The sequence below is a fragment of the Nannospalax galili genome, unplaced genomic scaffold, assembly GCF_000622305.1.
Source record: "Nannospalax galili isolate Female #2095 unplaced genomic scaffold, S.galili_v1.0 scaffold902, whole genome shotgun sequence".
NCBI lineage: Eukaryota > Metazoa > Chordata > Mammalia > Rodentia > Spalacidae > Nannospalax > Nannospalax galili.
The window spans coordinates 236,077-248,028 of record NW_008347814.1 but is presented as its reverse complement, the minus strand read 5'-3'; the positions used below and the strand labels follow the sequence as shown (position 1 = coordinate 248,028).

At 42.1% G+C, this 11,952-nt stretch overlaps 1 protein-coding gene across 1 annotated transcript; it reads left to right on the top strand.

Moving 5' to 3' along the window:
* The first annotated feature begins 4,133 nt into the window (after nucleotides 1-4,133).
* On the top strand, nucleotides 4,134-11,026 carry CUNH15orf40 (chromosome unknown C15orf40 homolog). Its single transcript, XM_008844434.2, has 4 exons — nucleotides 4,134-4,269; nucleotides 5,275-5,401; nucleotides 7,359-7,486; nucleotides 10,881-11,026. Exons 1-4 carry the CDS (start codon nucleotides 4,177-4,179, stop codon nucleotides 10,974-10,976), a joined length of 444 nt encoding a protein of 147 aa, XP_008842656.1. The 5' UTR covers nucleotides 4,134-4,176; the 3' UTR covers nucleotides 10,977-11,026.
* Nucleotides 11,027-11,952: the final 926 nt, after the last annotated feature.

Below are 11,952 nucleotides of genomic sequence, written 5' to 3'. Positions count from 1 at the left end.
ACCTTTGACTTGTCTTCACATAGATGGAACTGGTAAAAGAAATGAGCCAGGGATTCCTTGCAAGCCTGTGTGACCCCTGAGGAACAGATCCTCGAATGACCTTAAGAGTAAAAATAATGTAAGATAATGGTTTATCTGGGCCAACTGTATGGCCTTAAACACCCAAAAGGAAAGTATAACCAAAGATTAAAGGGGCCAATATAATTTTTTTGAAGTCCATATGTATAGCTAAAGCCTACATAACAAGAAACAATACCAGATAGGAGATACCTTCCTTTGAGTTGTTGGCCAGGGTGGCCCAAGAGACTCCCAGACAGTAACCCAGCATAGAACTGGGAAAATGAACAGCAGACCCCAGTCTTATCTAAAGGAACATTGACAACTTATTGCTGTTAGATGAGGAACAGTTGACCTTCCTAAAACAAAGACCCCTAGATAGGCTGACTCGATTCACCGGATGGACAAGTACTGGTGTACATCTGGGGGTGCCGACAACACAGCAGACAGTAGCAGGGATGACAGAGTATAAGGGCTCTGGTGGAGGTGGGGGGGCTATGGGAGGGTGCCATCGGGGAAGTGGGTGTATAAATAAGACGGTTTGGGATGTTCTCTGTGATAGCCACACAAAAAAATCAACAAATTTAAAAAATGAGTTATATTTGAGGAGGAAGCATAAAAATTTGTCATGTTAATTAGTAGAGGTGATAAACATTACCATTGAAATCTACCTGATGACTTTATATCCATACACAGGTGCCAAGGATCCAAGTGCAACCAACAATGACTAGTAATAATCAGATACATACAGATTACAGACGCATGCACCGACATCTGTTATTAGCAAAAACAATGTCTTTCTGTAAGAAACTATATTTTAAAATGAAATGGAGATCTTTTTTAAAGGTTAAAAACTCAATTTTATGTCATATAGGGTTTATACTGAGTTCAGTATTGTATAAGTATTATTTCAACTGTGAACCTAAAAATTTTATAGCCACTTTTGAAAGATATGTATCTTTGCTCTGGAAATTGTTATTGAGAATGTTAAAGTGGTAATGAAATGCTTCTTCTAAAAAATAAAAATAAACTTGAAAAAAAAATCCCTCTCCCAAGCCAGGTGTCATGGCCGCCTTTAATCCAAGCACTAGGGAGGCAGAAGCAGGCAGATCTCTGTGAGTTTGAGGCCAGCCTGGTCTTCATAGAGAATCCAGGCCAGCTGCAGCTACAGGGAGACCCTGCCTCAAAAAGACAAAAAAAAAAAAAAATCCCTCTCCTCCATTGGCAAAGCTCTTAGGTAAGCCCATTTAAGACTAAAGAAAGATTTTTTTGGGGGGGGGTCTTTTTGAGACAGGGGCTCCCTTGTAGCCCCAGCTATCCTGGAACTCACTATGTAGACCAGGCTGGCCTTGAACTCACAGAGATCTACCTGCCTCTGCCTCCCGAGTGCTGGGATTAAAGGCGTGCACCACCACACCTGGCTTAAAGGAAGATTTTTAAAAAATAATTTAAAAATGGAATCAAACATTTATAATGTTTCTGCCATTTGAACCACAGTCCCTATTTTTTCCCTCACTACTAAGCATTTTTTAAGCTCTACCCTCTCATTTCCCCTTTAGGGACAGGTACTTGGGTGGGAGCACAGTTATGATGGCATGGCACATAGAACTAAGCATTCTTCGTCTTTCTGGCTGGTGTGATGAAGTCTTCATACTTACTCTGGAGGTACCTCTGGGGAAAGTTGAAGGATTCTTTATGCGACCCTTTGCCTCTCCTCTTACCCATCTAGCCACCTGCCAGGCACCATCAGCAGTTCACCAACACGTGTCCCCTTTGTTTCTCCCAGTTGTCAAGTCTCTTAATTGAGGCTGTCATGGTTTCACCTAATTACAATTCCACTTTGTACCTCAATTCTTCAAAAGGAAATAGGACGATTTAACCCATGACAATAGAAATGTGGTTTAGCACCTGGGTCACTTCTGCCTGAGCCTTAAGGCTGAACGGCCTTAGTATCCCTTTAAACAGTCCATTCATTCCTAGTTTTTCAGTTCAAGAAGGCTTCAGCTGTTTTCTCTTGTGACCACACCACACACCTTGTCATATGGAACCAATGTCTCTGAAATAATAAATTCAGACAGCCCATTCTCTGACCACAACCTTTGCTAGCTGTTTTCAGCATTTAGACTCCAATTCCACCTGTTAGTGAACATTGACATCACTGTGCTCAGTCAACCCTTTTGACTTCCTTCCCTACCAAGTTAAGTTAGTCCTTTGATCTTTTTTATTAAACTCTTCTCCACTTTTGGTTTTGAACCCTTCAGTAAACCTCAGTCCTCTCGTATACACACAAATCAATCTGATTCTCTGCATTATTGGTCAACTTCCTAATTGCTGAGCCCAGGCCTTTAAAATTATGTAACTTGGGGTGTAGTTCAGTGGCAGAGCATGTATGTGGTGGTTTGGATGAGAATGTCCCCCATAGCCTCCAAGTATTTGGACATTTTGTCCCCAGTTGGTGATGGTGTTTTAGGAGGTCTTAGAACGTATGGCCATGCTGAAGGAAGCATGTCCCTGGGTGGTGGGCTTGGAGAGTTCTTAAGCCTTGCCAGATTTCCTGTTGCTCTCTGCTTCCTGTGCCTGCTTGAAGATGTGATTGCTCAGCTTGCTGCTCCAGACACCTCCTTCCGCCATGCTTCCCCACCATGATGAACTCTGGCCCTCTGGAACCAGAAGCTAAATAAACCTTACCTTCTATAAGCAGCTTTGGTCAGTGTTTTTATCACAGCAAACAGAAAAGTAACTAATACAGAAGTACTCAGCATCAAAAATAAAATACAGCTGTATATTGGACTTGAACCTGAATCAGACTGTCAGTGCCTCTGAGTTTCAGTAAATAGCTCTGCCATTTTCCACTGTTCTTGTAACTATTCTTCAGTCCTCACCTTCAACACCTCACCTCTGGCTAGTCAAACACCAGTTCCTGCTTCTAAACCTGAGGTGTAGCATCCTCTCCTGGCCCATTCCTGTCAACCTTGAGTGCACTTAAAAAAGAAAATACCTTCACGCCTCATGACCCTTAGATAGCTATTACCCCTTCACAGCAAAGTCTAAATCCCTCTTTTATCCACTGAACCTACCCCACCTAGGTCACCACCACCAATCATTTTCTAGATCTTTGAACACCTTGTCATTTCTCTGTAGTAGTCATCACTGTTGACCACTCTCTTGAAGCAACCTCCCTTGGCTGCCCTTACACTGTAGTCCTACCTTTGGCCAAGTGTTTTGTGGTAGTATATCTCCCTGGCCCTTCTGGCTCTGTCCTGAGCTCACCTCAGGGATCTGCACACTCTGAGCATGTCTCTGATCCATTTTCTTGGATTTGGTCATATTTATTCTCAGAGGTCTCAAGAATCTGTAAGCAGCACAGGTCTCTGATGCTTCAGTTATAGACATTCAGGTAGCTCCTATGTCTTCAGTCACCTCAAACTTAACATAACCTAAAACCTCATCTCGAACTCCCAAACCTGGGCATCTTCACTATTAGTTCCTACATGTGGTCATTTCTCCAGCTCTAACTATTCCAGTCCCCCAAAATCCTTAAAATGAGCTCTCCGTCCCAACCACTACTACTCTGGTTCAAGCCATCTCCCTTTTGGGTGACACTTCTTCCTGCAGAGTGTCTGTCTGCTGGCCACACTTTGACCAGATTAGAAACTGCCAGTCCCTAACCCCAGCGCTTTCACTGACCCCTGCCTCTGCTCCAGTTAGGACCTCATGTAGGTCCTATCACACGTCACAGTGGATTTCTTCTCCTTCCATACTGGGTGCAAAGTAGGTGCTCCATCGGCGGGTGGAATGCACACCCGGGCCAAGCTGGCAGAGATTCTACTGACTCGCGGGCCGTGTCCTTGCTCTTGCTCCAGCCCTGAGAAGCGACAATACTTTTCTTTTCCCGTGGTGGAAAGAAGACTGAGGTGGCACTGTTTCCCAGCATCTGACAGATGGCTCATCACATCTCACCCCAGCTCAGCAGGGTAAGATCAGAAATTGCGCCCGCCCGCCGGGAGGCGGCGCTCGCGGTGAACTGGGGATGCGCAGGTCCCTGGCCGCTTCCGCCCGCTAAGCGCAGGCGCACGGGGCGCTTCCTGCGCACGCTGTCCAGGTGTCTGGCGGACTGGGATGTTCAGGCTTGCAGTTGTGTGCCGCACTCGGGTCATTGCTAGGTGCCCTTCCTGTGCCGCGATGCCTAAAAAAGCCGGCGCGACGAACAAGGCCAGTGGCAAGTCCCGCGGCGTCGAGGGTGGGCCACGGGCTGCACTTGAGGAAGAGAAGCGGCACCTGCAGGGTGGAGGACCTGACTGCTCAGTTCCCGCGCGGGGACTGCGGCTTTCGGCGCACACCTCGGATTCCCTCGGGTTCCCCAACGCTCCTGCTGCCCAAGCCCCACCTGCCGACCTCCGCCCTGCTTTCCCATTCCTAGGGTTGCACTTTCCTGGAAGACTGCGTTCTGCCTCCTTACCGTAGCTGATCTCAGCCACGTCTTTGCTCAGCAACTCCCAACTCCTTAGATCCAGCTCAGGTGCCACCACCTGTTGGCAGCTCCCACGGCCGGGTTCCCTTTTCCCTCTCTGCAGTACTCACTGGTGTACTTGGTAGGCACAGTGAATAGTTGAACAGTCATTATGTTTGTTCCCACTACTTCGTTGAGGGCAAGGACTATGAATCTTTATTCACACACCTACTGCGTACATGCTGCACTGGTACTTATTTCCTAAATAGTGAATGAATGAAAATTTGTTAGCATGGAGTTTAAATGCTAATCACTGTTGTTCCTTTTGCACCACCCTCCCACCTGATTCCAGCTTTAGGCCCCATTGGATACAAAGATTAATAATAAATAGTAACCAATCTTGAATAGGAATGATACAGTAGACTATAGTTACAAGCACTAAGGTATCCAGAGTGAGATCTTCCAAGGCAGCAAACACACACATACACACTTGCAACTGTAGGCCACACAAGATATAAGATGTGCTGAAGGCTAGAAATTATAAAGCTGACAGTAGAAACCAACACAAAGGTATGGGCCCAGTCAGGTCTTCCTCCAAGGCAGGACCAACACCTTGTGGGGTTGATCGGAGGCTGATTTGAGCCTTGAGGGATATAGGAAAAACATTCTTAGGTCAGTTTATGGACATGGATGATAGCCTTAATTTAGTGAAGAGAAGTGGGTCAAAATAAAAGTGTAACGTCTAAAATTGTGTGTTGTTGTTTTAGGGTCAAAACCAAAGCAAGGAACCAAAGACACCATGCCTTCCTGTAGGGCCTGTGGCAACTGATCCTAAAGGTTGTGTCACCATAGCCATCCATGCCAAACCTGGCTCCAAACAAAATGCTGTGACAGGTATATCTGAGCACTGGATGGGATTCATACATGAATCAAGGGATTGCTCCGTCTTGCCTTTGCCTTCCTAGCTGACAGTTCATCCTGTGACTGTAAACTATATTTCCCATGTCTGCATTTAGACTTCTCTATTAAACAATTCTAGATTCTCATAAAAAGGTATTGAAAGCCAATACTCAATATTTAATACCAAGTTTTTGGGCTGGAGAGATGACTTAGTGGTTGAGAGAATTGGCTGCTCTTGCAGAGGACCTGGGTTCAATTCCCAGCACCCACATGACAGCTAACTAGCTCCAGTTCCAGTGGAATCTGACACTCTCTTCTGACTGTAGGGATTGTACGACACAAGTGCACTTACATACATGCAAGCAATACACTCATACACACAAAATAAAATGTGGTTTGGGGGAGATGGGCCTGGAGATGTACCCAGTAATCCAAGCACTTGGGAACTGAGGCAGGAGGTTTTTGAATTTGAGGTCAGCCTGGATTACAAAGCAAGACCTTGTCCCAAAGCAACAACAAACTAGTGTTTTCAGAAAGACAGATAGAAAATGTGTGTACATCCTTTATTCTCCCATTTTTCCTGCTCCAAAAACTAGAGACACTGACCAGAGAAAGCAGAAGTACTTTAGTTCAATAAACATCAACCTAAAGAATGGGAGAAAAACCTGAGCTCTGAGGCTGAGTAATTCCTGTGTGAAGTTCAAGTTTGAAAACCATTGATCTGAAGGTCTTTTCTACCTCTAAAGCTTTATATACCAAATTGTTTTTATATTTGAAAATAATACACCAGAAGTGATGTGCTAGGTCGGCCTAGTGTGTACCAAAGGCCATGTTACCTTGTATCTCTTGGCTAGCTTTTTTTTTTTTTTTTTTTTTTTTTTTTAAAGATTAGACTATGTAATTCAGGCTGGGCTCAAACTCCCCTTTTACTTCAGCCTCCCAAGTGCTGGGATTATAGGTATGTGCCCCCAAACCTGACCACTGGCATTTTCTAAGCCAAATCTAAGAAGGAATCAGCTACAAGGTACTTGAGTATTTATGTACCTTATTTTTTAATAAACAAATCATACTGATTAAACTCTTCCATTTATCATAATACGTGTCTGATTTCAAAGATGTTAAAATGTGAAAAACCATGTATGAGGCATGGTAACAGAAGAGTTTCATACTGTCTCATTCTTGTGGGGTCTATAGATGTGTTGTACACAGCATGCAAGTATGTGGGAATGTCTGAGTGACTGATGCAGGATCAGCTCAAGCTCATTTGCAAACTGCCTTGAATACTTCTCTCTCCTATTAGCAGTAAAGGACTGCAGTGCACATTACTTAATTCCAATAGCCTTACTTGTAAAATGCACCTAATATCAGTACTAAAGTTATTGTGAGGCTTTTATCAGTATTTGTAACACCCTTTTGGTGTGTTTGTATATACTTAAAATTAGTTCAATTGCTATATGTTAAATGCACTGACTCTTAAAATATTCAAGATGCATGTCACAGAACAGAGAAATGTAGCCCCGTGCTCTCCTTTTCCTGATGTAACATCCTGAGCCCTTGTGCAATCCACAGCAGCATCATCCATGCACTTCCTTGGTGACTTTGCTGGAGCTGAAGCCCAGCTCTTCCAACTCCTTTCCTAGAGCTCTTCCATTTGACCAAGGCTATCTCTAGTTGCCTAATAAATCCAAGATGCTTCCTAGGACTCTAGGTCCATCTGGGTTAATAGGGTTTGCTCTTTTGTGGGTCTATTTTCTGTAACTGTACAGTCTTATTTTTTATGTTTAGGTTCCCTGAAGTATTAATCATTCATTTCAGCCTTGTTTTGGTTTGGGTGCAAGAGATCCAACCTACTTCATTTGTTAATTGAAAATCTACTGTGCCAGACACACGTAAACTTTGCAGTTCCTCCCTTAGGGGAGAAAGGATAAAGGTCATGCCATTTTCGTTCCAGATCTGACAACTGAAGCCGTAAGCATAGCAATCGCAGCACCACCATCTGAGGGAGAGGCGAACGCTGAGCTTTGTCGGTATCTTTCCAAGGTCTTAGAACTCAGGAAGAGTGATGTAGTTTTGGATAAGGTAAGTCTCGCTCTTTCTTTTTAAACATATTACATACCAATCATAATTCATTAAATATTTCAACAAATAATTTGTAAAGCCAGTTTTTAAAAACATTTAATTGCAAGAGTCTATGACTTCTTCCTAGTCATCTTCATCCACATTGCCTTGTCCATATCTAGACTACTCATACTTTACTGTCCTTAGTTGCACTAATGTACAGTATTTTCTCCTTTATAAATTCATTCCTGTAACCACTGTCAGATAATCTTGCTCCCTTCATGACATCACTATACTGAAAGAATTCTACAACTGTTCTTGTTGTCATCTCCATTAGTGAGCTCAAGTATTTCTGATCACATTGGTTCTGCTCACTAGGGGAAGCTGATTAGAAGATAGCCAGTTTATATGAAGTTAATACCTTGGTTTTACTTCAAAATCAGTAAAGAATGATTTATAAACACAGGTTTTCAGGCGTCTTGGTAGACATATTGAAATAGATCTGGAGGTGAGAGACCAAGCTATACTATTAGTCCATATCTGGGTGTCATTCAAAGTCACTGAGTAATAAACTGCACTTAAAAATCCACTTCATCTTCTTCAACCTGTGGCAGGTCATATGTGACCTGCCAGTGCTCTGGTTTTGATGACAGCCAGAAGGCTGTCCATCTAGGTAACTCCCTACTCAGATTTCACTTTCTATAACAGATGTTTGAAAACAAATTCATTTTAAAGTTTTTGCTTAAACTTTTTAAGAATTTTATGTATGAGTGTTTTGCCTGCATGTATATAAGTGCACCATGTGTGGGCATTATCCACAGAAGCCAGAAGAGGGTGTCAGATCCCAAAGAACTGCAGTTACAGATAGTTGTGAGCCACCACATGGGTGCTTGGGTACTAGGAACCTAACCCAGGTTCTCTGCAAAAGCACTAAGTGCTCTTAAGTGCTGAGTCTTGAGACAGGGTCTCCCTGTAGCCCCAGCTGGCCTAAAACTCACTATGTAGACCAGGGTGGCCTTGAACTCACAGATATCCTCCTGCCTCTGCCTCTCAAGTGCTGGGATTAAAGGCATGTGCCACTAGGCCTGGCTCTCTTTAGCCCCTTTAAAGTTGTTTTAAGTGATTGTGAAATCACAGCACTTGGATATGTGATTTTTTTTTTTTTTGAAATTTTCAGAAATGTAATACTATAGAAAAGAGCAATTTGGGGATAAAGGGAAAGAAAGAGCTCAAGGGAGATGGGACCATAGGAGAAGGGTATTATTATGGGAAAAATGGGGGCACCGTAAATGGGGAAATCATGGTAGAAGGGTTGAACAATGAGATGCCTAGCTAATTAAAAAAAAAAAAAAAGGGGGGACCATATTAGTCCAACAACCTACTGACAAATTATACATACAACTAGCTCAAGGAGCATAATATATGTCTAGGCAAGGTTTATCTGAGAACCTTTGTTCTTTGCCCAAGCTTTATCTACATAATAGCACATGGTAATTAAAAGTACCAGACTGGTGGAACTAATCTTCTTGGCTGTTTAACAGCCATACTTTGAGACCTATACCAATTGGTCAGAGGGCCTTAAAGGACAGTTTTTGCTTCTTGCCCTCCAAGGTCGACTAAGCTCCAGGGGTCTATGGAGCATCTCTCAAAATGTCCTGTAACTGTGGTAAGTCACCTGTCCTCTTGATCAAGGAGGCCATGGAGACCCCACCAGATGGACTTGAACCAGTGTCCAGTCTACAAAGAGGAGGGTCAACACAGAGGAAACATTTCCTCCATACTTCCAAGTGAAGCCAGCCACAGTTGAGCGGGGCCTTTAACTTGTCTTCACATAGATGGAACTGGTAAAAGAAAGGAGCCAGGGGCTCCTTCTAAGCCCATGTGACCCCTGAGGAACAGAGCCTCAAATGACCTTGAGAGTAAAAATAAAATGGTTTATCTGGGCCAACTATATTGTCTTAAACACCCAAAAGGAAAGTATAACCAAAGATTAAAGGGATCAATATAATTCTTTAAGAGTCCATGTGTGTAACTAAAGGCTACATAACAAGAAACAATGCCAGATAGGAGATACCTTCCTTTGAGTTGTTGGCCAGGGTGCCCCAAGAGACTCCCAGACAGTAACCCAGCACTGGACAAGCACTGGGGATTGCCTGGGGGCACTGACAGCACAGTGGACAATAACAGGGATGACAGAGTATATGGGCTCCAGTGGGTGCAGGGGAGGTTATGGGAGGGTGCCATTTGGACATGGGTATATAGATGAATAAAATTGTTTGGGATGTTCTATATGAAATACACACACACACACACAAAAATCAATAAAAATGAGTTATATTTGAGGAAATAAAAATTTACTTCATGTTCATTAGTAGATGTGAAAAACATTACCATTGAAATCTACCTGATGATTTTATATCCATGCTCAGGTGCCAGGGATCTCAGAAAGTAACTGACTGTGACTAGCAATAATCAGAGATGAGAGACGCATGTACAAACATCTAAGTGTTAGAAGGATTAAAAATGAGTTTTTCTATATGAAACAGTATATTTTAAAATGAAATGGGGATCTTTTTTAAAAGTTAAAACCTCATTCAGTTTTATGTCTTATAGGGTTTATATTGAATACAATACTGTATAACTGTTTAACTCAACTGCGAACCTAAAAATTTATAGCCAATTTTGAAAGAGCTGCATCTTTGCTCTGGAAATTGTTATTGAATATGTCAATGCTGTTGTAGTGAAATGCTTCTTCTGATTATGTGATTATTAAAAAGAGCAATTTGTTTATATATCATAAAAAGTTTATATTGAATGTATTTTAACATTATTTTCATTTTTAATTTAAGCTACTTGAAACTTGAATATTAGGCATAGTGGGAAGTGCCTATAATCCCAGCACTTGAAGTAGAAAGGATCAGGAGTTCAAGGTCACCCTCAGAAAGAGTTTGAGTTAGCTTAGGCTGCATAAGACCCTGTCTCAAAAACAAAGAATAAAGAAAAGACATAGAAATGAGAATACTGTAAACATTTATTTGAAATTTTAATGTCAAACTTTTATTATAAAAAACAAACTAAGTTGGGCATGGTGATGCTCGACTTTAATCCCAGCACTTGGGAGGCAGAGGCAGGCAGATCTCCGAGTCTGAAGCCAGGCTGGTCTACATAGTGAGTTCCAGGCCAGCTGGGTCTACAGGGAGACCATGTCTCAAAAAGGCAAAAAACTAAAGTAGAAAGGTAAAACCTGGAGAGTATACAAATTTGTAGTAAGGTAAAGATGTCTAGGAGAGTATGCCTAAGCTATCAGGAAAGGTCATCCCTAACATCCCCATGAACACATGGCTGAGGTAGGGACACAAAGGTCTGTTGTCCTGCCAATGTGGACGCTGAGTGTGTCTTTTTCTTTTTGCTTTAGGGTGGTAAATCTCGAGACAAGGTCGTAAAGCTCTTGGCCTCTACAACTCCAGAAGAAATCTTGGAGAAACTGAAAAAAGAAGCTGAAAAAAAATAAAAGGAAAAAAAATACATCTTGTGGAATTTCTATTGTAAACAATAAACAGGCAGCTAAATAGAAGAAAAATACATAAATGCACAAATTTAGGGGGATGGTATACATATATAGGAATCAGACTTTTAAAAGAAAATTTAAGGGGACTGAAGAGATAGCACAGCAGTTAAGAACACTTGACTGTTCTTGCAGAAGACCGGGGTTCGAATCCCAGCACCTATATGGCAGCTAACAACTGTCCATAACTACAGTTCCAGGGGATCTGATAGTCTCTTCTGTCCGATGCAGGCATTGCATGACACAGGTGCACTTACCTACATGCAGGCAATACACGTGTACACATAAAATAAAAATAATAAATTTTTTTTTTAAAGTAGAAATTTTAAGTCTATGTTATATTCAGGTCCTAAAATCCCAAACTATAAACAACCTGAAGCATGTCACTAATTTCATGGCATTACAATAGAACAACTGGAAAAGATAGTCAGGATGACTGATTTAACCCTTGCAGTCTTTGATGGGGCTTCTGATACGTAGAAATTGGGAGACTTGTTCAGATGGTAATATGCTAGAACCCAGACCCATTGGCTCCTAAATGAATGCCTTTAACCTAACTAAAAACTTGTCACAATATTTCTCAAATTCTGGGGAAACCTGCTATTCTACTTTATAGCCCTACCATATGTATTGTTGTTGTTGTTTGTTTGTTTTTTCTTGGTCTTTTGGAGACAGGGTCTCCATGTAGCCCTAGCTGGTGTGGAACTTACTACATAGACTAGGCTGGCCTTGAACTCAGAGATCAGTCTGCCTCTGCCTCCCCAAGTGCTGGGAATAAAGGCATGTGTCACCATGCCCAGTGGGCTCCCTACCCTCTATTTTTTTTTTCTAAAATAAATCACATTTTTTTAATTCTTATTCTTTTATGTAGTTAAAAATTAATGAACAAGAAATTTAGAGACTGCGCTGCAATTAAGTTAGA

Coding starts and splice junctions, on each gene's coding strand:
- CUNH15orf40 (XM_008844434.2), top strand. CDS start 4,177: ATGTTCAGGCTTGCAGTTGTGTGCCGCACTCGGGTCATTGCTAGGTGC. Junction 5,402..7,358: donor CAAACAAAATGCTGTGACAG/GTATATCTGAGC, acceptor TTTTCGTTCCAG/ATCTGACAACTGAAGCCGTA. Junction 7,487..10,880: donor GTGATGTAGTTTTGGATAAG/GTAAGTCTCGCT, acceptor TTTTTGCTTTAG/GGTGGTAAATCTCGAGACAA.